Here is a 25,588-nt window from a genome sequence, read left to right as displayed (position 1 = left end):
ACTCAAGCCATTTGGCCACTTTGCACTATGGCAAATTTCACACGTTGAGTTCCAGTCAGAGATTTTAGTGCGGGTGAAAACAAACTTTGCCCAAATTCCCCATCATGCCTCTTTTACCCAATGCACAGTGGTACCTCAACACTTGGTGGTGGTGCAATACTCCCTTTTTCCAGTTTCAGGACTGAGGAGTCTAGCAGCATCACCTACCACTGCTACCAAAGTTCTCTTCTCCTTGAGTATCCCCATCTCATACTGGTTTACATAGCAGCAGAACCACTACAAAACTACCCATGTGTCCAGAAAAAGCTCCAGAGAAGCAGCTTCCTGCGAAACAGGTTGGGCACCATGTAGAGACAATACTGGGATTGTCTTTTAGCAGAGAACACGCAGACTTCAGCAGAAATGGTGAAACCAGTAACTGACCACAACATGCTTCCAAGAGACTGGCAGCAGAAAATGAACTAAAAAGGGATAGATTCTGCCTGAGCTTCCAGAGAAATAAAATGTACATGGGATCCTACCCACTAGCCATTAAGGTACAGTTTACGGTGTGTAAACAAGTACTGTCACACTTTTAACATTTCAAGCTTCTTGTTCGCTTATACTTTGTTCCGATTCCTAAGATTAAATATTATCTTGCTTTGCTGTAGCTGTTTGTACTCTGACACTGGCCACAGATCCCAGAAAAGGTTTGTAACAGCTGAGTTCTGTGCTCACTAACATGACCAATACAGAGGTTGGCATAGCCCAGGCCTCCTCTAGAGGTGAGAGACTCAGAAATATTCAGAGATGAGACAGAGTAGAGGCAAAGGGCATTCTGTATTCAACATCTCTGAAACTCCAGCAGCAGTTTAGGTTTCTAAATGCAGTTTAGGGGACACCTAGCTTTGAAAACGTTTGATTTACCTAAACTCAGGAGAGCAACTTGTTAGGGATTCAGTGGGAAACACGACCCCAGACTGTGACAGATCTCAAAGACAGCAGGGAGAAACGAGGAGGTATGTGTGCTAGTTGTTTGCAGTGGGACTGGACTCAGGCCAGATGGTCCCTTCCAGTCAAGGAAGACAACACAGAGTTCCCATGAAGCATGCAGGATAATGAAAAATACATACTATGTGAAAAATAGGGGGGACAGTTAAACAATATCACCTTGTTTCATTAGTTTCCCCTCCTTCCAACCACCTGATTGGTTTCAACATTTTTATTGGGCTCCACATCTGCTTGCACTCTTTGTGTCTTTTTCATCTGTTGGAGAGGGGTGCCTCCTACCCATTGGCATCTTTGCAAAGTATGGCAGCACAAAGCAATCCCTGCTGCGGGCCCTCATTTGGACAGACACACAATAGAGAGAGATGCTACTCGTATGCATGCAAAAGCCATAGCATGGGTGGCTAAGAGCATAGGAATAGGTGACCTCCACTATATTTGTATAAATGACCATAAATAAAACAGAGTGGAAGGGAGATTTGGCCAGCATACACAGCCTCAGCATCAGACCCTGTTTGGTTGTGGGCTGCTGCCCTCCTATGGCAAGCTGGAACAGCCTCCCTTATTTCCAGAGCAGCTCTCTGCATTACTAAAAGGAACTGAGTTTAGTTGCTAGTACCTGCTGTCAGAAATTACAGTTTCCATACACCCAGTTTGCCAGTTCATTATCTGTCTGAAGTAGAAAATCAACACCTGGGGCACTCAGCCTTTCTGTCCTGCAAGGGAACCCTTTGTGGTTGGAAAGGACTGCTTGCTGCTGAAGCTGCAATTGCCATCCTGAGCCTGCGTGTGACATTGTTAGTGCTGAACAATGATGTCCCCACAGGGAGGGCAATGATTAGGAGCTCTCATTCCTTAGTGACAGCTTTTTTTTGCTATTGTTTTTATTCTTTTTTTATTATTATTATTTTCCTAATGTCTGTATCTTGGCAACACTGCAGTTGTTGACTTGGAAACTCAGTGTTTTAAATAAGGCTAGGCTTGTTCAAGCATTTCTGCTGAATTCTGCATCTGTTACCATGGCAGGACTGTGAAGTTAAATCTCAGCACAGGTAGCACATGCTTGCTTTTCTTTTAATGCCCTTCCAGTGAGTTCCTTGGCTACGTGCCTTCTTTATTACCCTGGTTTAGACAACTGTCACTGGTAGCAGTACTTCCTCCCCCATGTATCCCACATACGTGTTACTTCCATCTTCATCCTCATCCTAGAAGTCCTGCGAATGAAAGTCAGGCTCTGAAAGTGGACATGCCTCTGAACACATTAAGATTCCCCAGCCAGCTCTTAAAAACAGAATGAAACAAGGCAGGACCAAACTGCTATGTTAACAGCCCACTGATGGGGTCCATCCCTCAGGAGCAAACTGCTCCAACCTGGGTCCCCCACGGGCAGCAGCTCCTGCCAGGTCACCTGCTCCTGCATGGGCTCCTCTCCACGGGCTACAGCTCCGGCCCGGAACCTGCTCCGGCAGTTGTCCTCCACAGGCCGCAGCCTCCGTCGGTGCAGGTCCACCTGCTCCACCGTGGTCTTCTCCACGGACTGCAGTGTGGAACCCTGCTCCACTGTGGTACTCCATGGGCTGCAGCGGAAGAACCTGCTTCACCGTGGTCCTCACCACAGGCCGCAGGGGAATTCTGCTCTGGCACCTGCAGCACTTCTCTCCCTCCTTCTTCACTGACCTTGGCGCCTGCAAGACTGTTTCTCACTCCTCTCTCTCTTCCTGCCACATAGGAGCAGCTTTTTTTTTTTTTCTTTCTTTTTTTTTTTTCCCCTTTCTTTAATATGCTCTCACAGAGGTGCAAACAGCATCACTTACTGGCTAGGCTCTGGCCAGCAGTGGGGCCCTTACCTAACATGGGGCAGCTTCTAGATCCTTCTCACAGAAGCCACCCCTATGGCCCCCTGCTACCAAAACCTTGCCACGTAAACCCAGTATAAGGGTCTCAATGTCCTTCTTGTACCGAGGGGCCCAAAACTGGGCACAGTACTTGACGTGCAGCCTCACCAGACCTGAGTACAGGGAGACGATCACCTCCTTGGTCCTGCTGGCTACACTATTCCTGATCCAAGCCAGGATGCCGTTGACCTTCTTGGCCACCTGGGCACGCTGCTGGCTCATGTTCAGTCGAGCATCAACCAGCACCCCCAGATCCTTTTCCTCTGCACAGCTTTCCAGCCACTCTGTACCCAGCCTGTAGCACTGCATGGGGTTGCTGTGGCCACAATGCAGGACCTGGCACTAAGCCATGTTGAACCTCATCCCATTCATCTCTGCCCAGCAATCCAACCTGTCCAGGTCCCTCTGCAGGGCCTTGCTACCCTCTGGCAGATCGACACTTCTCCCCTAACTTGGTGTCATCTCCAGGCTTACTGAGGGTGCACTTGATTCCCTCATCCGACTCATCAATAAAGATATTAAAGAGTATGTGCCCCAACACCAGCCCCTGGGGAACACCACTGGTGACCTGTTGCCAGCTGGATTTCATGAAGGTGGAAGCCAACTTGGCAGCAAAAGAGACCTTGAGTAACTGGAAACCACGAGTTTTTCTTTGCTTGCTTGCTTGTTTTTTAACATCTTTTACCACCAGGGAAATTTTTCTGTCCTGACAGTCCAAATTTTTATGTACATTGCATTGTACTGGCTGTGAGAACATCAGGCCTCTGGGAAGAGCACAGAAGCAGGAGAGTTCACACATCCCACAGCTCGTGGTTCTCAAAGTTTACAATTTTGGATGGAACTTTTTATAAAAAGTACCACAAGAATTTTCTTTTTTTTTTGGCCAGCACATTTATTTTAAGATGTACCTTCATCATCCCTGGACTTCTATAGTAAAACAGATGTCTTAAATCAACTAAAATATTTTAAATAAAATATCTAGTACAAGTTGAAAAGAAAGAAGCTATTTTTGAAAAAAAAATGAGGCTGTAAAATCTGTGTTTTGCTCTGACAGGGAGTAAATTGAAAACAGGTTGCAGTTTGAAAGCCTCGGAGTTCAAAGTTCAAGGAGGTATTTGGACATATGCAGAACCGGGTTTACAGAGGATCACCTATGGCAGTGATTGGAAGCTACAGCAAGTGTAAATTCGAGACAAAGCAGAAACCAAGCTAAATCAGGAGCAGTTCATACCATCCTAATCACAGAATCACAGAGTCACAGAATGGTCGAGGTTGGAATGGACCTCTGAAGATCACCTGGCCCAACCCCCCTGCCGGGCAGGATCACCTAGAGCACGTTGCACAGGATGGCATCCAGGCGAGTTTTGAATATCTCCACAGAAGGAGATTCCACAACCTCTCTGGGCAACCTGTTCTAGTGCTCTGTCACCCTCACAGTAAAGAAGTGCCCCCTCATATTCAGCCAGAACCTCCTGTGCTTCAGTTTGTGCCCGTTGACTCTTGTCCTGTCACTGAGCACAACTGAAAAGAGACCAGCTCCATCCTCTCAACACCCTCCCCTCAGATATTTATATACATTAATGAGGTCTATTTATAGATATAGACTTATAGATACAGATATTTATATACCTTAATGAGGTAATATATTTATATACATTAATGCAGCTAGGAGAAAATAAGGGCCCTTTAGCTTCTACACAAGTCTAATTCTAACTGTATACAGGCATGAACATCCATGCCCAAGAGATGTTCCGGACTGATTTATTTTCCCAAAATCTGTTTTGGGATTGTGTGTGAAATGAATACTCAGCCTTCATGCCACTAGATGGTGCATTTTTTGGTCATTTGAAATTTGAAACCTCCAGAGCTGAATTTGGCCTGTTAACACTTTTTGTGCAGATGCTTCAAGCCTGCACCTACACAGATCAGAATTGCTCCTGTAGGCAGCCTGCTTCTTTGGGTACTGCCTGTGCAGAAATGATTCTAGCCTGAAGGCAGGTAACATTAGTGTTCTTACAAGGAAGGGTACACACACTGTTTGGCAGCTAGGGAAGGTATCTTTTATTCTAATTTGCAGATTAACATGTAGAATGTTTTTCCAGTTCTGGGTTGTGCCAGAGCACTGCTTATATCATTGTTTAAAATCTAATCTCATGGTTGAAATTGATTGCATGAGCTGGCCATGCAATCTATCAGTTCCATAGTACCATCAGGTTCTCCATCACTGCAATGACAAAACACAGCGTGGCCGCAGTGTCCACTCCGCCGTCTGTGGTCTCTCATAGAGTGAGCACACCAAGCTCCCCTGGTGTCACCAATACCCAAGGTTGCAGGCTATGTTGCTCCATGCAGGGCTTTCTGCTGCAGCTGGCCCCTCAGATGTGCGGGCCTGAGTCACGCTGTGGCCATTAGCCAGGGAGCCACAAGGAAGCCTTGCGGTGCTGGTGCAGTGAGACGCCATGGCTGTGAGTGCACCTGTGTGTCCACAGGGATGAGAGCACAGGGGCTCAGCTATGGAACCAGCGAGGAAGCTGGTGAAGGGCCTGGAACACAAGTCTTATGAGGAACGGCTGAGAGAACTGGGGTTGTTTAATCTGGAGAAGAGGAGGCTCAGGGGAGACCTTACCTCTACAGCTACCTGAAAGGAAGGTGTGGCAAGCTGGGAGGGCCTCTTCTTGCAGATAAGTAGTGATAACACTAGAGGGATTGGCATCAAGTTGTGCCAGGGGAGGTTTAGGTTGGAAATTAGGAGACACTTCTTCTCAGAAAGAGTAGTCAGGCATTGGAATGGATTGCCCGGGGAGGTGGTGGAATCACCGTCCCTGGGGGCATTCAAGGAAAGGTTGGACATGGTGCTTAGGGACATGGTTTAGTGGGTGATATTGGTGGTAGGGTGATGGTTGGAGCTGATCATCTTGGAGGTCTTTTCCAACCTTAACGATTCTAGGACTCTGTAGCACATTCTAGCACCTTTTCCACACTTAGGCCCTCCAGGTGACAACTCCAGGTGAATAAACCCCAAGGCTCAAAAGCTCCTGAGTGAGCTGAGACCCTTCTGCCTAGAGAAGAGAAGGCTCAGGCAGCACGGGGGGTAGCGTGAGTTAAGTGTGGCTTCAAAGCCAGAGAGGCTATGGAGGCTCCCATCTTAGCGAGATTCAAAAGCAGGTGGGATATGGTCATGGGAAACCTCCTCTGGGTATCCATGCCAGAGCAGGGGGTTTGGAAAAGGGGACCTAGAGAGGTCCCTTCCAACCTCAGCCATTCTGTGCTTCTATGCAGATTGGAGCAGCATGGGGCATACTCATTGCTGCGCTAAGTGCGAGAACCTGCTTCAGCAGCCAGAGAAGCTACAGGCTAAACACAAGCCTGGCACTGCTGCGGTGCTACCGCTGAAAGCTTCTCCACAGCTTGCTCTTAAAGCAACGAGCAGGGAATCTTCCTGCGGCTGCCCAGGGCTTTCCTCTCGCAGCCTCACGAGAGCCGGCCTCAAGCACCCCTTTCCATTCAGGACAGGCCATCCGGTTACAAGATTCTCATGTTGTATCTGGTGTGCATTATGTATATTAGCATGCCCGTAGCTACCATATTCGGTACAGTATGGATAACTCCCTACTTCATGGGTAATATTTCAGTACTATTGCCCCCTGAGTTTCTATCAATGCTGTTTAAAAGGCACCTTTGATAACACGGTATATTGCAGCCAGGATTATGTGTAGGGAGCACAACTTCAAACTCTATTCCTTCCCGGGACTGAGTATGATCCATTGCTTTTAGAAATCTGGACAATCCAGACACAGTTGCTGCTGGTAATAGAACAGCAATCAGAATCAAGGCATTTTCTGTCCTTCTAGCCATCAGGGAGCAAGTCCAACAATTTTTTCGAGATAGAACTTGAGAGATATTCTGGAGTAATTGAAATGCTGACTACACCCCCCCCTACTCCCCCCCCCGCCATCCTATCACTAATCCCTTGAGAACAAGTATTACCAAGATAACCTTAAATACATCATCTCTCTCCATATATACCACTAGAATAATTAAGAAATAACGATTAAGAAAAACAATAAAAATCACAAACTAATAAGGATTCTTCTGGTGGGGATTAAATACCCCTCCTTCTTTTTCTCCCACTTCCAGGGAGTGTTCCCTAGAAACAGTCTAATTCTGTGTAATTCAATCCCTTTTACGCATTCATTCATTAAGAATTCTTCTAAGGAGAAGTTAAAGGTTTACAATAGTTAGTTTCAACAGTTTTAATCTTAAAAGTTTTTGTTAAGGCAGTCTCTCAGGAATCATGGTTAATTGATGCTTTTACCCAGGTATAAGGAGTCCACCCTTTCTCAGCCATTCTTACTGTTGTCTCAGTAGTCAGGAGCACTTGGAACAGTCTGTCCCACTCAGGTTGCAGCTTCGAATCTCTCCATGCTCTTATCAGAACCCAATCTCCTGCTCGGAATGGATGGATCAGGACTTCCAAGGGTGGGGTCTGAGCTAACAATCCTGAGAGATGACAGAGGACAACAGCACATGTAAATAGTTCTTAAGAAAAGCATCTTTTGTTTTGAATTGAGGTAATTCATTCCCTGTTTCCAGGTACTCCATCCAAAGAAGATTTCATACGGTGAAACTCCCACATCTTTTCTCAGTGCACTTTGAATTCGGAGAAGTGCCAAAGGTCAGCACTTTCTTCAGGGGAGCCTTAGTCAATTGCTTCTTTACTGTCTGACCCGCTCCACCCTTCCAGAAGAAGGATGCCAAGGAGTGCGACATTTCCACTTAATTCCTAGAGTCCCCATTAGCCCTTGCAATATTTGTGAAGTAAAGTGACTTCCTTGGTCAGAATCAATATTTTCAACAATTCCATACCTGGGAATTATTTGTTCTAGAATTACTTCAGCTACTGTGTTTGCAGTAGCAGATACTGAAGGGAAAGCATCAACCCTGATAAATGACTGACCAAGACAAAGAAGTATTTAAGTCTACCTACTCTAAGGAGTTCTGTACAATCTAGGGTCCTTTCTAGGTTCTTTCTAGGGTCCGCAACTGAAGACTTCATTTCTTAAAAAACAAAAACAAAAAAATTAAATATCCTAACGTCTCCGCTGGTAAGGGGGGTGGGGTGGGGTAGGGGGGATGGGAGGCATTAACATAACCAATTTGTCCTTATCCCACTGGAACATCCCTAAGAGGATACACAGTTAGTGTTAGCACATTTAGTATCAGGGAGGGCAAAATTCTCAATATCTTTTCTGCATTGTTCTAATTCTTAGCAGAGCCTCGAGTGCGCTCCTTCTCCAGGTACAGTGTCAACTGCAGTCCCCGTCTCCCTTGATGGAGCAGCTACTGCTGCCTCCGGTGCGATATTAGGATTAGAGGGAGCATAGCTTGATTCCTCTTCTGAAAAAGGAGTCTTATTGTTTACATATAAACTTAAAGCTGGAATTTCCATCAGACCCGCATTGTGGCCAAAATAGTGAAGTTCCTTTTAATGGCTTTTCAGGCCAGACAATTGGACAATATCTAACCATTGCTTTTTTTTTTTTTTTTCCTTTTTCCCTAGTTTTTGGGTTGTTTTTCCAATTCCTTTTCTTCCTCCCCAAAGGACTGCCTTTACACACAATTCCAGGGACTTCAACTTCTGAAGATCTCCAAGGATGGAGACTCCACAACCTCTCTGGGCAACCAGTTCCAGCAAATACAACCTGTTCCAGCAGCAGAGCGTACAGGAGCAGCGCCAGGTGAGGCTCAGGGACCAAGACAGGGACAGCAGCATGACGGGACGGCACGGAGAGCACCAGGATGAGGAGAACGGTTCTGGAGCAAGCTGGCCAGCTGGCCCTGAACACCTCCAGCCCGGACACAGTTATTACCAAACCTGGGGTTTCTCCATGAAGAGCCGACCCCCAGGACAGCCAAAGCCCACAGGGCCCTGGCATTTCTGTGCCCAGAGGCACAAAGAGCAGCGTGGCCTAATTCAACCTGGCTGTCCGCAACCAGGAGCTGCCTCCATCGTCCCTCCATGCGGACAGGATGCCAGTGCGGTCGTGCCCAGAGAGCGTGCGCCTCTCGGCGCACGGCAGATGACAGATATGCAATGCCTTTATCATTGTAATACCAACAATACCGCCCTGTGGGGGAGGCCAGCAAAGCCCCTCTCACTGCAGCAGCAGCACCAAAGGAAGAACAAAAAGAAGTGGCTTCTCCTTTGGCTGGAGGCCCTGCGTGCGAAGGCAGCAAAGACCCTCTCACTCCAGGAGCAACGGCACAAGAAGGAGAAGCGGCTTCTCTCTGGGCTGGACAACCTGTGGAGGAAGCCAGTGAAGCCCCTCTTGGTCCAGCAGCAGCACCAGACGAAGAAGAAGTGGCTTCTCCTTTGAGTGCAGAGCCTCTCAGGGAGGACAGCACCGATCTTCTCAGCCCCGCAGCAGCTGAGGAAACAGGAGCAGTGGCTTCTCCCTTGGTTCCTGGGCGCCAGGTAAGCACAGCATGCGTGGTGGGCACAAGGCCCTCAGGGAGCTTTGCAGCACCCACAGAAGCATCACAGGGAGGCACAGGACAGCGTCCCAGTGTGAGAAAAATCTCAATATTTTTTTAGTCAGGGTCTTCTGTAAAGCTATTTTATTCACAATTGCAATGGCGGGCCTCCTGCGAGCAGGAGCGCGCACTGAAAGTATACCATAACCTTATATTCCCTATTACCCGACACCTGACTTCTCCCCTGTTTCCTCATGGGCTGAGTACTACGGGTTTACAACTACTTACGCCTTTCTATACCATATATGTACAATTTTATTTGACCAACCTTTCATTTCTCCTTTTCCTTTCCTTCATCTCTCGTGACTAGAGGGCCCGTGATTTATTTTTTTTTCTACCAATTTTGCGCAGCTCATCCTGTTTGTCTTAGCTACCCTCCTTATTTTGGGACAGCGGGACCTTCCCTTTATCTGCCTAATGTACTTCCCACTGCTTTGCTACTGCCATGCCTGCACAATCTCTTTGGAATATGCAAGGTTAGTGGAATTTTCCACTGCAAAAGCACCTGCCGCTGCAAAAACACAACTTTGTTTCTCACAATGCCCCCCTCTTCTTTTCTTACTCCTCTTGCTGTTTCTGCACTTCTTCACATCCCCCACTCTTCTCTTTTTCCAACATTACGGCCCAATATTTTTCTTCCGATGTCACGGGGGATGACATTCGCAGTGCCATTATCTTTAGAATTCCAACAAATAGCTGTTTGAGCCAATTCCATTCAGGTAACCGCAAAAGTCACTTCCTCCCAAATGTTTCTAAATCCCCAGGAAGTGTCATCTTGAGCCGCTCTGTGTAGGATTTGTTTCCTTCCCAAATATTTTTGAGATCAGTCAAATTCGCCCCTTTTGATCTACAGACATACAACAACTAGCATTAATTACAATACACGCTCTCCTGTGAGGCTAAAAGTAAATCAAATACCATTTGGTTCTGGAGTACTATTTTTGGCAAGCTTGTTACCTCCTCTTGTAGTGCCTGCACTGCATGCAGAGTGTTATTTTCTAGTTGCACAATGAGTGAAATTCCCTGTTTCAGTTTACTAGAGGATTATCTGGAGTCCTCTTAATTCTGCGTGCGGTCTCAAGGGGGCTTTGGCATTGTGGGTCTTCAATAATAGGAACATTTGGAATTATTGCCCCCAGGCTGCAAGCTTCCTTCCAGCCAAGGGGCAACACCTTCCTGGATGTATTGCCGCATAGCCAGTACCACCCCTTGCCATTCGGGACAGGCCATCCGGTTACAGGATTCTCATGTTGTATCTGCTGTACAAAAACTTCTAAACTGTTACTTAGATAACGCTCCTGCCTTCCTCTTTGTCACACTCAAAATGGTTAAGAACAAAATAGGATTACAAGATACGCCACCGGGCCCACGTAGTGGGCACCACCAATCGACACTTGGATAAAACACACTTCCTTTTCGATCTGTCATGCGCTTCGTTCATCTCCGGCCGTTCCCCTCACGGAGAATACAGAACCACGCTTCACAGCGATGCTGCGTCTCACTCCCACAGCACAATCACGCAATCATGCAGAGAGGCCCCTTAAACTTCTCATTCATGCTACAAGGATATATCACTTAGAACAATAACCAGACTATTTTGTATCGTCTCTGGCCGAGTTGCTCGAGGAGTCACTCACTTCACAACAATACTTTGGCTCAAACACATACACATATACTTCTTTGCTGGTGCAGCTACTGCTGCCTCCGGTGCAATATTAGGATTAGAGGGAGCATAACTTGATTCCTCCTCCGAAAAAGAAGTCTTATTGTTTACATATAAACTTAAAGCCAGAATTTTCATCAGACCCGCATTGTGGCCAAAATAGTGAAGTTCCTTTTAATGGCTTTTCAGGCCAGACAATTGGACAATACCTAACCATTGCTGGTTTTTTTTTTTTTTTCGCTAGTTTTTGGGTTGTTTTTCCAATTCCTTTTCTTTCTCCCCAAAGGACTGCCTTTACGCACAATTCCAAGGATTCTGCTTCTGAAGATCTCCAAGGATGGAGACTCCACAACCTCTCTGGGCAACCTGTTCCAGCAAAGACACCGTTGTGTTACCAACACTGTTTCAGCCACAACTCTGAAGCATAGGACCTGCTTCAGCAGCCAGAGAAGCTGCGGGCTAAACACCAGCATGGCACAGCTGTGGCTCTGCCGCTGAAAGCTTCTCCACGGCTTGTTCTGAAAGCAACGAGCAGGGAATCTTCCCGCGGCTGCCCAGGGCTTTCCTCTCGCAGCCCCGCCAGAGCCCGCCTCAAGCAACCTCTCCGCCAGCTCCACCGGCTCCGCTACCTGGTGCCCGCCTTCTCTGGGAGTCCTTCACAGTGCCTAGAGCCACAGGGCTCTGGCTGCCCGGACACGGGAGGATTCCCTGCTAATGCTCCTGCTCAAACTGCACTGCCAGGGCTGCCTGATGGGTGTCCAAGCTCGAGCGCGGTCTCTGCTGATGTGTGGGGAGTCAGGCAAAGAGCCAGGAAGCTTACCCAGATGACCGAGCAGAGCATCTCCCGGCAGAGCAGGTAACGCGCAGCTGATGGGAGCAGTTAGGGAGCTAAGCTGACTCCCCTGAGAAATCCTGACCTGGGGCTGAGCCGGGGGCACTGGCTGGAAGGAGCCTGAGGTGCCTGCCAATCCAGACCTTGCTGGGGCCGTGTGAGACGGTGTCCCTGGGGTGTCCGCCGACCACCGGGGCTTTGTGATGCGTGGGCGGTGGCGTACCCAAAGGCCATTGTGACACGGAGGGGTACCCATGGCAACGGTGTCCCTTATAAGGCCCGAGCCCCGGGCTGCCCACTCACTCTCAGGAGAGCAGCTCTGCCAGGAGGCAGCAGCTCCCCTGGGTGCCCGTTGGAGTTCTCGGTCAGAGGACCTGGAGCGTACCATGGAGCAGCAGAATAAGGATCACTCCCAGCCCGCTGAAGGGCAGCAGAGCGTACAGGAGCAGCGCCAGGTGAGGCTCAGGGACCAAGACAGGGACAGCAGCGTGACGGGACGGCACGGAGAGCACCAGGATGGGAACGGTGCTGGAGCAAGCTGGCCAGCTGGCCCTGAACACCTCCAGCCCGGACACAGTTATTCCCAAACCTGGGGTTTCTCCATGAAGAGCCGACCCCCAGGACAGCCAAAGCCCATGTGGCCCTGGCATTTCTGTGCCCAGAGGCACAAAGAGCAGCGTGGCCTAATTCAACCTGGCTGTCCGCAACCAGGAGCTGCCTCCATCGTCCCTCCATGTGGACAGGCTGCCAGTGCGGTCGTGCCCAGAGAGCGTGCGTCACACTGGCAGCTGCCACACGGAGTCGGGAGCCCCAGGAGGGTTCGGAAGAACATCTTTGGCAGCCCTGGCAGCCTCCGACGAGCAGGCAGCAATTCAGGCGGAGACAGGCAGGGCATTACCCTGGCAAGCCGAGCCCCGCTGTGCGTGGTCCCCTGCCAGGGCATGAATGGGGCCACTGCAGGGCAGCTCACAGGAGCACCATTAGGGGGCCGTGGAGGGGAATGGCAGAAATGACCAAAGTAACCCGGCCTTTCTCCTCAGTTTCTCTTGCAGATGGAGAAGCTGCAAGTCACGAAGACACTGCCACACAGTGGGGTGCGGCAGGAAGAGAGAATCCGTCTGCCAGCCGTGCCGCCTTTCCCAAGGCAGGCAGCGACTCAGGCAGCAGCAGCCAAGCAAGTGCCTGCAGCACAGACATCGTCATCTGAAAGGGTCACTTGCAAGCTGCCCCCTCTACAAGCAACAGCCTCTGCATCTTCAGCTGCAGGAAGGGCAAAGGCGTTGGGCACAGAGGCCCACAGCCACCAAGAGCTTCTGCCACCTCTTCCGTGCATCTCTGGTGACAGGGACAAGGCAGTGAGGGCAGAGAGCCGGGAACGTGGCCCACACAGCCCTGTGGCCCCTGACGAGGACATGGAGTACACAGTACGGTCCTTCGTCTCCACAGTCATAAGAAACGCTCTAGCCTGCAACGAGGGAGCCAACAGCAAGGCAAGGCTTTCTCCCTCAGGCAGACGTCCCGGGACCAAAGGCTACAGAACACCATCTCTCACCACAGCAGTGCCCCAAAATGGGAAGAAGAAGAGTCAGCACTCGCCCAAAAGCAGCCCTGCAGCCCCTGCCGAAGAAATGGAAGACCCAGTAAAGGTCTTTGTCTCCACTGCCATTAGCAACGCCGTAGCCCGGAACCAGGGAGCCATGAGCGAGGCAAGGCTTTCTCCTTTGGACAGACGTCCCAGGAGCGAAGGCCGCATAACACCACCACTCCTCACAGCAGTGCCGCAGAATTGGAAGAAGAGTCAGCACCGTGCCAAAAACAGCCCTGCAGCCTCTGCCGAGGACATGGAACACCCAGTAAAGGCCTTCGTCTCCAGTGTCATTAGCAAGGCTATAGCCTGCAACGAGGGAGCCATGAGGGAGGCAGAGCTTCCTCCCTTGTGCAGAGGTCCCAGGAGCAAAGGCCACAGAACACCACCTCTCCTAACAGCAGTGCCCCAGGATTTGAAGGAGAGTCGGCAGGCTGCCCCACACTGCCCCACAGACTCTTTCACGGCACTGCGGGACACAGCACAGTCCCTTGTGTCTGAAGTCCTGGCAAAGACAATGGCTGAAAGCTGGGAACACGGCCAACGGCCTGCAGAACTGGAGGACCTGGCACACACGGGGTGCACAGCGACATCAACAAGAGCAGTCCAGGTCCAGACAGACATGGACAGCAGGTGGACCACTGCTCTGCCAGGGCGCCATCACCAGGCACGTTCAGGAAAAGCGGCTGCTGGCAGAGCCCCTGCACCAGCAAGCCCAGACAGGGCTGAGAAGCAAGGGCAGCAGAGACAGATACACATCAAACCCAGGCAGGGGAGCGGCAAGGATGAGAAAAGCCAGGGCCGGGGCAGGAAGGAAAGTGGTCCTGTGGGTTCGGATGAAGAGGAAGAGATTGTCATCTTCAAGTCCTGGATCAACCCCAGGTTCCCCAGCCTCTTCCAGGACCCACAGGCCTTTCCCCAGGAAGAGGGCAGCTCAGCCAGGAGCGCGGACAGGGAGGCTGCAGCACAAGAAGCAGAACCCCCAACAAGTGCCTCACTTGGCTCATTGGACACTGAAACATCGCCTGCTTGCCTGGAAGAGAGGCACGGCACGCCTCTCACCGCAACACAACCGTCAGAGAGCAGGCCAGCAAGTTGTCCATCAGCCCCTGCTTTTGAAGACAAGGGCTACAGAGCGCCTCCCCAGACACGTGGGGAAGAGATTGTCATCTTCAACTCCTGGATCAACCCCAGGTTCCCCAGCCTCTTCCAGGACCCACAGGCCTTTCCCCAGGAAGAGGGCAGCTCAGCCAGCAGCGTGGACAGGGAGGCTGCAGCAGAAGCAGCAGAACCCCCAACAAGCGCCTCTCTTGGCTCACTGGAACCCACAGACACTGCGCCATCAGCTGCTCCCCTGGCAGAAGGTCCAGGGGAAGAGAGGCACAGCACGCCTCTCACTGAAACAGTACCGGCGGAGAGCAGGCCGGCAAGTCCTCCATCAGCCCCTGCTTTTGAAGACGAGGGGAACAGAGCGCCTCCCCTGACATGCCGGGTTCCAGAGTCAAAGCCATCAGCCTGTCCCACTCCCATCGAGCACAGCACTGCAGTGATGGTTGAGAGCCAGGGACGTGCCCAACACGCCTCCAGTGCCTGTGATGAAGATCTGTATGAAACAGCCCGGATCATCGTGTCTGCAGTCCTACGCCATGCTGTAGCCATGAGCCAGGGAGCCACGAGCAAGGCACCAACTGCTCCCTCGGCCACAGGACCCAGCGTGCCTCCTCCCACAGCAGAGCCTGTAGACTGTACATCCTCGGCCTCTGCCTTGGCTGGAGGTGCTGTAGGGGAAGCCACGGAAGCCCCTCTCACTGCAGCAGCGGCGCCACAAGAAGAAGTGGCTTCTCCTGTGACTGCAGATCTTCTCAGGGAGGACATCACAGATCTCAGTCCAGCAGCAGCTGATGAAGCAGGAGCAGCAGCTACTCCCTTGGCTATGGTTCCGGGGCACCAGGTAAGCACAGCACGAGTGGTGGGCACCGGGCACCAAGGGCAGCCAGAGGCAGAAGTAGCACGTGGGGTGTGCGTGCTGGGGAGCTGTCTGCTGCTCTCCATTTCCAGACGCCCCAGGCACAAGGGCTGACATCCCTCTCATCACCTGCTTGTGCTCTTGCTCTCCCCATGCAGGTTGCCGCCGAGCAGGGAGGCCAAGCGCAGTCCTCCTCCTGCACCAAAGACATGCCAGCGGATGAGCCAGCAATGTCCCAGGCACAAGCACTGTCCCAGGGTCTGTTGGCCGGGCCTGTTCAGCGCAGCGAGCAGCACCAAGGACTAGGTAGGTTGGCAGCACCACGCGCCGGGGGGCTGGCTGGTCCTGGGCCACCCCTCCCTGGGAAAGGCCTTGAAGGGGGGGAAAGGCTTGCCCAGCCCCCGCTCAGGCCCTAACCTACACCTCTCTGTCCCCCACAGGCATCCTTGACCTCGCACAAGCCCCAGCACGCCAGCCACGGCCCTCCCGCCTCAGGAGGGCACTTCGGGCTCTGCGCAGGGCTTTCTGCTGCAGCTGCATCGCAGGACAGCGAGAGTAGCGGCGCCCGGCTGCCAGCACCAGGACGGTGCTCGGAGGTGGCAGCTGGCCCTCAGGAAGCTTTGCAGTGCCCACAGAAGCATCACTGGGAGGCACAGGACAGCGCCCCAGGAATTCAGATGCCCCACCACATCCTGCCCCCAGCCTCAGCTCAGCTGCGGCTGCTTTCTGCTGTGAATAAAAGCTCAGGCAGACTTTTGCCCCCAATGCTCCTCTCCGTGTCGTTGATCTCAGGAGAAAGAGTGGTGCAGGCCATGCCAACCTGGCACCCTGGGCCTGTCACAGTCATGGAATTACAGGATCATGGAATCGCTTAGGTTGGAAAACACCTCAGAGATCATCACCTCCAACCGTTATCCTAGCACCGCCGAGTCTACCACTGAACCATGTCCCTAGGCACCAGATTTAGATGGCTTTCGAATACCTCCAGGGATAGTGACTCAACTACTTCCCTGGGCAGCCTGTTCCAATTCTTCACAACCCTTCAATTCAAGACATTTTGCCTAGTACCCACCTAAACCTCCCCCTGTGCCACTTTTTCCTCTTCTCCTATCGCCTGTTGCTTGGGAGAAGAGACTGACCCGCATGGCACTACAACCTTCTCTGAGGTCCTTGTACAGAGCGATAAGGTCCCCCCCGAGCCTCCTTTTCTCTAGGCTACGTAACCCCAGCTCCCTCAACACTCCTCACACGACTTGCTCCCTAGACCCTTCACCGGCTTCCTTGCCCTTGTTTGGACACTCTCCAGCACCTCCCCGTCCTTCTTGCAGCTAGGGGCCCAAAACTGAACACGGTATTCATGGTGCGGCCTCACCAGAGCTGAGTACAGGGGGAGAATCACTTCCCTTGTCCTACTGTGGCCTCCCTGGCCACACTATTTCTGGTACAAGACAGGATGTACCAGATCCTGGTACGGCCTTCTTTGCCACCTCAGCACACCGCTGCCTCATACTCATCTGGCTATCGACCAGTACCCCCACAGTCCCTTCCGACAGGCAGCTTTGCAGCCACTCTTCCCTCAGCCTGTGGCGCTGCATGGGCTTGTTGTGCCCTGTGAGAAAAATCTTAATATTTTTTTCAGACAGAGTCTTCTGTGAAGCTATACAATACACAATTGCAACAGCAGGACTATGGTGAGCAGGAGCGCCCAGCAAAAGTATATCATAACCTTATATTCCCTAGTACCTGATGCTTGATTCCTCCCCTGTTTCCTCATTGACTGAGCACTACAGCTTCACAAACTACGCGATGCTTACTACAATACCATATATGTACAACTTTATTTGACCAACCTTTAATTTCTCCTGTTCGTTTTTTTTTTTTCTTCATCTCTCATGACTAGAGGGCCTGTGATTTTTGTTTTTACTCATTTTCAACTGCTTGTCTTGTTTATCTTAGTTATCCTTATTTTGGGACAGCGGGACCCTCCCCTTATCTGCTTAACGTACAACCCACTGCTACGCCGTGCTGTAGCCATAAGCCTGGGAGCCAAGAGCAAAGCACAAACTGCTCCCTCGGCCACAGGGCACAGGGTGATTCCTCTAACAGCAGAGCCTGTATAATGTGAATCTTCAGCATCTGCTTTAGCTGGAGGTCCTGTGGGGGAGACCAACAAAGGCCCTCTCACAGCAGAAGCAGCACCAGGAGAAGGAGACATGGATCCTCCCTGAACTGCTGACCTTGTGGGAGAAGCCAGTGAAGCCGCTCTTGCTCAAGCAGCAGCACCAGAGGAAGAAGAAGTGGCTTCTCCCTGGGCTGGAGGCCCTGTTTGGGAAGCCAGCGAAGCCACTCTCGCTGCAAGGTTTCCTTCAGTACGAAGTAAAAGAAAGGCCACTTGGGTCTAGAAGCAGCCCGCCATCACTGACAGCCAGGCTGGGGACAGCCCAAGGCCTCAGCCAGCTTGTGGCTCGGGGGGAAAACAGAACTTCAAAATGGCCGCCAGTGCTGACAGGGAATGTATCGGGAGCCGCCCTGTCAGGAAGAGGCATTTCTCTCTCTGTTCACTGAGGCAGCATCTCTCTTGTAGGGCCACCAGTGAGCAGGTGAAAGAAGAAAGAAGCAATGTACTGTCTACAGCAGAGTCTGTAGACTGTACACCCTCAGCCTCTGCCTTGGCTGCAGGCCCTGTGGGGGAGAGCAGTGAAGCCCCTCTCAGTGCAGAAGCAGCACCACGAGAAGGAGAAGTGGCTTCTCCCTCGGCTGGAGGCCCTGCGTGGGACGCCAAGGAGGCTGTTCTCTCTGAATCAGCAGCTTCAGCGTCCTCTTCACAGGCCTTTCCCCATGAAGTGTGCAGCTCATCCAACTGCTCCCTCAGCCACAGGGCACAGGGTGCCTCCTCCCACAGCAGAGCCTGTAGACTGTACCTCCTCAGCCTCTGCCTTGGCTGCAGGCCCTGTGGGGGAGACCACTGAAGCCCCCCTCACTGCAGAAGCTGCACCATGAGAAGGAGAAGTGTATTCTCTCTGGGCTGCTGACCCTGTGGGAGAAGCCAGTGAAGCCGCTCTTGCTAAAGCAGCAGCACCAGACGAAGAAGAATTCGCTTCTCCATGGGCTGGAGGCCCTGTGGGGCAACAAGGCTGCCAATGCCGTGCTGCAGGCTGGCACGGCCCGCAGATCCCAGGCTGCCAAGCCCAACGTGCAGCCGCCAAGCAGGTGCCAGCTGCCAGAGGCTGCAGGAAGGTTCCAGAAGCAGCGGCAGCGCCCCGGGCAGGGGCAGCCACGAGTGCAGGAGCTGCTCGTGGGATGTGGGCTCAGGGGCAGACGCCTGCCCCTGCAGGGGACAAGGCCCACCCAGAGCCTGCCCACCGGCATGGGCCTGCCCAGACATCCTGGGGGGAAGCCCTGGCCACAGCCAGTGATCCGGGGGGATGCAGAAGCCCCTCACAAATGATGCGAAAAACGGGGCCCACAAGTGAGAGGCCATGTCACTTACAATGGAACCCTGCAGTACTTGGAGAAAAGAGGCACTGTCTCTCCAGACAGCAGGTTTCCTTCAGCACAAAGAAAAAGAAAGGCCTCTTGGGTCTAGATGCCGCCCGCCATCACTGACAGCCAGGCTGGGGACAGCCCAAGGCCTCAGCCAGCTTGTGGCACAGGGGGAAACCAGAAGTGCAAAATGGCCGCCAGGGCTGTCAGAGGATGGGTCGGGAGCTGCCCAAGGTTAGTGGAATTAGTTGGGATCTTATCAATGTTTATAAATACCTGAAGCGTGGCAGACAGAGGCATTTGGCCAACCTCTTTTCAGTGGTTTGTGGGGACAGGACAAGGCGTAATGGCCACAAGATGGAGCCCAGGAAGTTCCGCACCAACATGCAAAAGGACTTCTTCACGGTGAGGGTGACAGAGCACTGAAACAGGCTGCCCAGGGAGGTTGTGGAGTGTCCTTCTCTGGAGATATTCAAGGCCCATCTGGACACCTACCTGGGCAGCCTGCTCTAAGGAACCTGCTTTGGCAGGGCGGTTGGACGCGATGATCTCTCGAGGTCGCTTCCAACCCCAACAATTCTGTGATTCTGTGAAATTTCCACTGCACAAAACACCTGCCACTGCAAAAACACAACTTTGGTTCTCACAATTCCCCCCTCTTCTTTTCTCACTCCTATTGCTGTTTCTGCACTTCTACACATCCTCCATCCTTGAGTTTTTCCAACATTAGGGCACAATATTTTTCTTCCCAAGTCAGGGGGATGACAGATATGCAATGCCTTTATCATTGTAATACCAACAATACCGCCCTGTGGGGGAGGCCAGCGAAGCCCCTCTCACTGCAGCAGCAGCACCAAAGGAAGAACGAAAAGAAGTGGCTTCTCCTTTGGCTGGAGGCCCTGCGTGCGAAGTCAGCAAAGACCCTCTCACTCCAGGAGCAACGGCACAAGAAGGAGAAGCGGCTTCTCCCTGGGCTGGACAACCTGTGGAGGAAGCCAGTGAAGCCCCTCTTGGTCCAGCAGCAGCACCAGACGAAGAAGAAGTGGCTTCTCCTTTGAGTGCAGAGCCTCTCAGGGAGGACAGCACCGATCTTCTCAGCCCCGCAGCAGCTGAGGAAACAGGAGCAGTGGCTTCTCCCTTGGTTCCTGGGCGCCAGGTAAGCACAGCGTGCGTGGTGGGCACGAGGCCCTCAAGGAGCTTTGCAGCACCCACAGAAGCATCACAGGGAGGCACAGGACAGCGTCCCAGTGTGAGAAAAATCTCAATATTTTTTTAGTCAGGGTCTTCTGTAAAGCTATTTTATTCACAATTGCAATGGCGGGCCTCCTGCGAGCAGGAACGCGCACTGAAAGTATACCATAACCTTATATTCCCTATTACCCGACACCTGACTTCTCCCCTGTTTCCTCATGGGCTGAGTACTACGAGTTTACAACTACTTACGCCTTTCTATACCATATATGTACAATTTTATTTGACCAACCTTTCATTTCTCCTTTTCCTTTCCTTCATCTCTCGTGACTAGAGGGCCCGTGATTTATTTTTTTTTCTACCAATTTTGCGCAGCTCATCCTGTTTGTCTTAGCTACCCTCCTTATTTTGGGACAGCGGGACCTTCCCTTTATCTGCCTAATGTACTTCCCACTGCTTTGCTACTGCCATGCCTGCACAATCTCTTTGGAATATGCAAGGTTAGTGGAATTTTCCACTGCAAAAACACAACTGCCACTGCAAAAACACAACTTTGTTTCTCACAATGCCCCCCTCTTCTTTTCTTACTCCTCTTGCTGTTTCTGCACTTCTTCACATCCCCCACTCTTCTCTTTTTCCAACATTACGGCCCAATATTTTTCTTCCGATGTCACGGGGGATGACATTCGCAGTGCCATTATCTTTAGAATTCCAACAAATAGCTGTTTGAGCCAATTCCATTCAGGTAACCGCAAAAGTCACTTCCTCCCAAATGTTTCTAAATCCCCAGGAAGTGTCATCTTGAGCCGCTCTGTGTAGGATTTGTTTCCTTCCCAAATATTTTTGAGATCAGTCAAATTCGCCCCTTTTGATCTACAGACATACAACAACTAGCATTAATTACAATACACGCTCTCCTGTGAGGCTAAAAATAAATCAAATACCATTTGGTTCTGGAGTACTATTTTTGGCAAGCTTGTTACCTCCTCTTGTAGTGCCTGCACTGCATGCAGAGTGTTATTTTCTAGTTGCACAATGAGTGAAATTCCCTGTTTCCGTTTACTAGAGGATTATCTGGAGTCCTCTTAATTCTGTGTGCGGTCTCAAGGGGGCTTTGGCATTGTGGGTCTTCAATAATAGGAACATTTGGAATTATTGCCCCCAGGCTGCAAGCTTCCTTCCAGCCAAGGGGCAACACCTTCCTGGATGTATTGCCGCATAGCCAGTACCACCCCTTGCCATTCGGGACAGGCCATCCGGTTACAGGATTCTCATGTTGTATCTGCTGTACAAAAACTTCTAAACTGTTACTTAGATAACGCTCCTGCCTTCCTCTTTGTCACACTCAAAATGGTTAAGAACAAAATAGGATTACAAGATACGCCACCGGGCCCACGTAGTGGGCACCACCAATCGACACTTGGATAAAACAGCACTTCCTTTTCGATCTGTCATGCGCTTCGTTCATCTCCGGCCGTTCCCCTCACGGAGAATAACGAACCACGGATCGGAACTCCGCGCTCGCTTCGCAGCGATGCTGCGTCTCACTCCCACAGCACAATCACGCAATCACGCAGAGAGGCTCCTTAAACTTCTCATTCATGCTACAAGGATATATCACTTAGAACAATAACCAGACTATTTTGTTTTGTCTCTGGCAGAGTTGCTCGAGGAGTCACTCACTTCACAACAATACTTTGGCTCAAACACATACACATATACTTCTTTGCTGGTGCAGCTACTGCTGCCTCCGGTGCAATATTAGGATTAGAGGGAGCATAACTTGATTCCTCCTCCGAAAAAGAAGTCTTATTGTTTACATATAAACTTAAAGCCAGAATTTTCATCAGACCCGCATTGTGGCCAAAATAGTGAAGTTCCTTTTAATGGCTTTTCAGGCCAGACAATTGGACAATACCTAACCATTGCTGTTTTTGTTTTTTTTTTTTTCCGCTAGTTTTTGGGTTGTTTTTCCAATTCCTTTTCTTTCTCCCCAAAGGACTGCCTTTACGCACAATTCCGAGGATTCTGCTTCTGAAGATCTCCAAGGATGGAGACTCCACAACCTCTCTGGGCAACCTGTTCCAGCAAAGACACCGTTGTGTTACCAACACTGTTTCAGCCACAACTCTGAAGCATAGGACCTGCTTCAGCAGCCAGAGAAGCTGCGGGCTAAACACCAGCATGGCACAGCTGTGGCTCTGCCGCTGAAAGCTTCTCCACGGCTTGTTCTGAAAGCAACGAGCAGGGAATCTTCCCGCGGCTGCCCAGGGCTTTCCTCTCGCAGCCCCGCCAGAGCCCGCCTCAAGCAACCTCTCCGCCAGCTCCACCGGCTCCGCTACCTGGTGCCCGCCTTCTCTGGGAGTCCTTCACAGTGCCTAGAGCCACAGGGCTCTGGCTGCCCGGACACGGGAGGATTCCCTGCTAATGCTCCTGCTCAAACTGCACTGCCAGGGCTGCCTGATGGGTGTCCAAGCTCGAGCGCGGTCTCTGCTGATGTGTGGGGAGTCAGGCAAAGAGCCAGGAAGCTTACCCAGATGACCGAGCAGAGCATCTCCCGGCAGAGCAGGTAACACGCAGTTGATGGGAGCAGTTAGGGAGCTAAGCTGACTCCCCTGAGAAATCCTGACCTGGGGCTGAGCCGGGGGCACTGGCTGGAAGGAGCCTGAGGTGCCTGCCAATCCAGACCTTGCTGGGGCCGTGTGAGACGGTGTCCCTGGGGTGTCCGCCGACCACCGGGGCTTTGTGATGCGTGGGCGGTGGCGTACCCAAAGGCCATTGTGACACGGAGGGGTACCCATGGCAACGGTGTCCCTTATAAGGCCCGAGCCCCGGGCTGCCCACTCACTCTCAGGAGAGCAGCTCTGCCAGGAGGCAGCAGCTCCCCTGGGTGCCCGTTGGAGTTCTCGGTCAGAGGACCTGGAGCGTACCATGGAGCAGCAGAATAAGGATCACTCCCAGCCCGCTGAAGGGCAGCAGAGCGTACAGGAGCAGCGCCAGGTGAGGCTCAGGGACCAAGACAGGGACAGCAGCGTGACGGGACGGCATGGAGAGCACCAGGATGGGAACGGTGCTGGAGCAAGCTGGCCAGCTGGCCCTGAACACCTCCAGCCCGGACACAGTTATTCCCAAACCTGGGGTTTCTCCATGAAGAGCCGACCCCCAGGACAGCCAAAGCCCATGTGGCCCTGGCATTTCTGTGCCCAGAGGCACAAAGAGCAGCGTGGCCTAATTCAACCTGGCTGTCCGCAACCAGGAGCTGCCTCCATCGTCCCTCCATGCGGACAGGCTGCCAGTGCGGTCGTGCCCAGAGAGCGTGCGTCACACTGGCAGCTGCCACACGGAGTCGGGAGCCCCAGGAGGGTTCGGAAGAACATCTTTGGCAGCCCTGGCAGCCTCCGACGAGCAGGCAGCAATTCAGGCGGAGACAGGCAGGGCATTACCCTGGCAAGCCGAGCCCCGCTGTGCGTGGTCCCCTGCCAGGGCATGAATGGGGCCACTGCAGGGCAGCTCACAGGAGCACCATTAGGGGGCCGTGGAGGGGAATGGCAGAAATGACCAAAGTAACCCGGCCTTTCTCCTCAGTTTCTCTTGCAGATGGAGAAGCTGCAAGTCACGAAGACACTGCCACACAGTGGGGTGCGGCAGGAAGAGAGAATCCGTCTGCCAGCCGTGCCGCCTTTCCCAAGGCAGGCAGCGACTCAGGCAGCAGCAGCCAAGCAAGTGCCTGCAGCACAGACATCGTCATCTGAAAGGGTCACTTGCAAGCTGCCCCCTCTACAAGCAACAGCCTCTGCATCTTCAGCTGCAGGAAGGGCAAAGGCGTTGGGCACAGAGGCCCACAGCCACCAAGAGCTTCTGCCACCTCTTCCGTGCATCTCTGGTGACAGGGACAAGGCAGTGAGGGCAGAGAGCCGGGAATGTGGCCCACACAGCCCTGTGGCCCCTGACGAGGACATGGAGTACACAGTACGGTCCTTCGTCTCCACAGTCATAAGAAACGCTCTAGCCTGCAACGAGGGAGCCAACAGCAAGGCAAGGCTTTCTCCCTCAGGCAGACGTCCCGGGACCAAAGGCTACAGAACACCATCTCTCACCACAGCAGTGCCCCAAAATGGGAAGAAGAAGAGTCAGCACTCGCCCAAAAGCAGCCCTGCAGCCCCTGCCGAAGAAATGGAAGACCCAGTAAAGGTCTTTGTCTCCACTGCCATTAGCAATGCCGTAGCCCGGAACCAGGGAGCCATGAGCGAGGCAAGGCTTTCTCCTTTGGACAGACGTCCCAGGAGCGAAGGCCGCATAACACCACCACTCCTCACAGCAGTGCCGCAGAATTGGAAGAAGAGTCAGCACCGTGCCAAAAACAGCCCTGCAGCCTCTGCCGAGGACATGGAACACCCAGTAAAGGCCTTCGTCTCCAGTGTCATTAGCAAGGCTATAGCCTGCAACGAGGGAGCCATGAGGGAGGCAGAGCTTCCTCCCTTGTGCAGAGGTCCCAGGAGCAAAGGCCACAGAACACCACCTCTCCTAACAGCAGTGCCCCAGGATTTGAAGGAGAGTCGGCAGGCTGCCCCACACTGCCCCACAGACTCTTTCACGGCACTGCGGGACACAGCACAGTCCCTTGTGTCTGAAGTCCTGGCAAAGACAATGGCTGAAAGCTGGGAACACGGCCAACGGCCTGCAGAACTGGAGGACCTGGCACACACGGGGTGCACAGCGACATCAACAAGAGCAGTCCAGGTCCAGACAGACATGGACAGCAGGTGGACCACTGCTCTGCCAGGGCGCCATCACCAGGCACGTTCAGGAAAAGCGGCTGCTGGCAGAGCCCCTGCACCAGCAAGCCCAGACAGGGCTGAGAAGCAAGGGCAGCAGAGACAGATACACATCAAACCCAGGCAGGGGAGCGGCAAGGATGAGAAAAGCCAGGGCCGGGGCAGGAAGGAAAGTGGTCCTGTGGGTTCGGATGAAGAGGAAGAGATTGTCATCTTCAAGTCCTGGATCAACCCCAGGTTCCCCAGCCTCTTCCAGGACCCACAGGCCTTTCCCCAGGAAGAGGGCAGCTCAGCCAGGAGCGCGGACAGGGAGGCTGCAGCACAAGAAGCAGAACCCCCAACAAGTGCCTCACTTGGCTCATTGGACACTGAAACATCGCCTGCTTGCCTGGCAGAGAGGCACGGCACGCCTCTCACCGCAACACAACCGTCAGAGAGCAGGCCAGCAAGTTGTCCATCAGCCCCTGCTTTTGAAGACAAGGGCTACAGAGCGCCTCCCCAGACACGTGGGGAAGAGATTGTCATCTTCAACTCCTGGATCAACCCCAGGTTCCCCAGCCTCTTCCAGGACCCACAGGCCTTTCCCCAGGAAGAGGGCAGCTCAGCCAGCAGCGTGGACAGGGAGGCTGCAGCAGAAGCAGCAGAACCCCCAACAAGCGCCTCTCTTGGCTCACTGG

General features: G+C 52.3%; 1 protein-coding gene and 1 long non-coding RNA gene across 2 annotated transcripts; both read left to right on the top strand.

Moving 5' to 3' along the window:
- The first annotated feature begins 11,642 nt into the window (after positions 1-11,642).
- Positions 11,643-15,151, top strand: LOC136789976 (microtubule-associated protein futsch-like). The gene is made up of 3 exons (XM_066991332.1): positions 11,643-12,366; positions 12,952-15,048; positions 15,134-15,151. Exons 1-3 carry the CDS (start codon positions 12,166-12,168, stop codon positions 15,149-15,151), a joined length of 2,316 nt encoding a protein of 771 aa, XP_066847433.1. The 5' UTR covers positions 11,643-12,165.
- A 4,667-nt stretch (positions 15,152-19,818) lies between these two features.
- On the top strand, positions 19,819-24,187 carry LOC136789640 (uncharacterized). The gene is made up of 3 exons (XR_010828447.1): positions 19,819-20,101; positions 22,136-23,136; positions 23,722-24,187. It is a non-coding gene; the product is annotated as an uncharacterized lncRNA (long non-coding RNA).
- Positions 24,188-25,588: the final 1,401 nt, after the last annotated feature.

The sequence above is a fragment of the Anser cygnoides genome, chromosome 1, assembly GCF_040182565.1.
Source record: "Anser cygnoides isolate HZ-2024a breed goose chromosome 1, Taihu_goose_T2T_genome, whole genome shotgun sequence".
NCBI lineage: Eukaryota > Metazoa > Chordata > Aves > Anseriformes > Anatidae > Anser > Anser cygnoides.
Note: the sequence above shows the minus strand (reverse complement) of the source record. Positions and strands in the feature narration are given on the sequence as shown.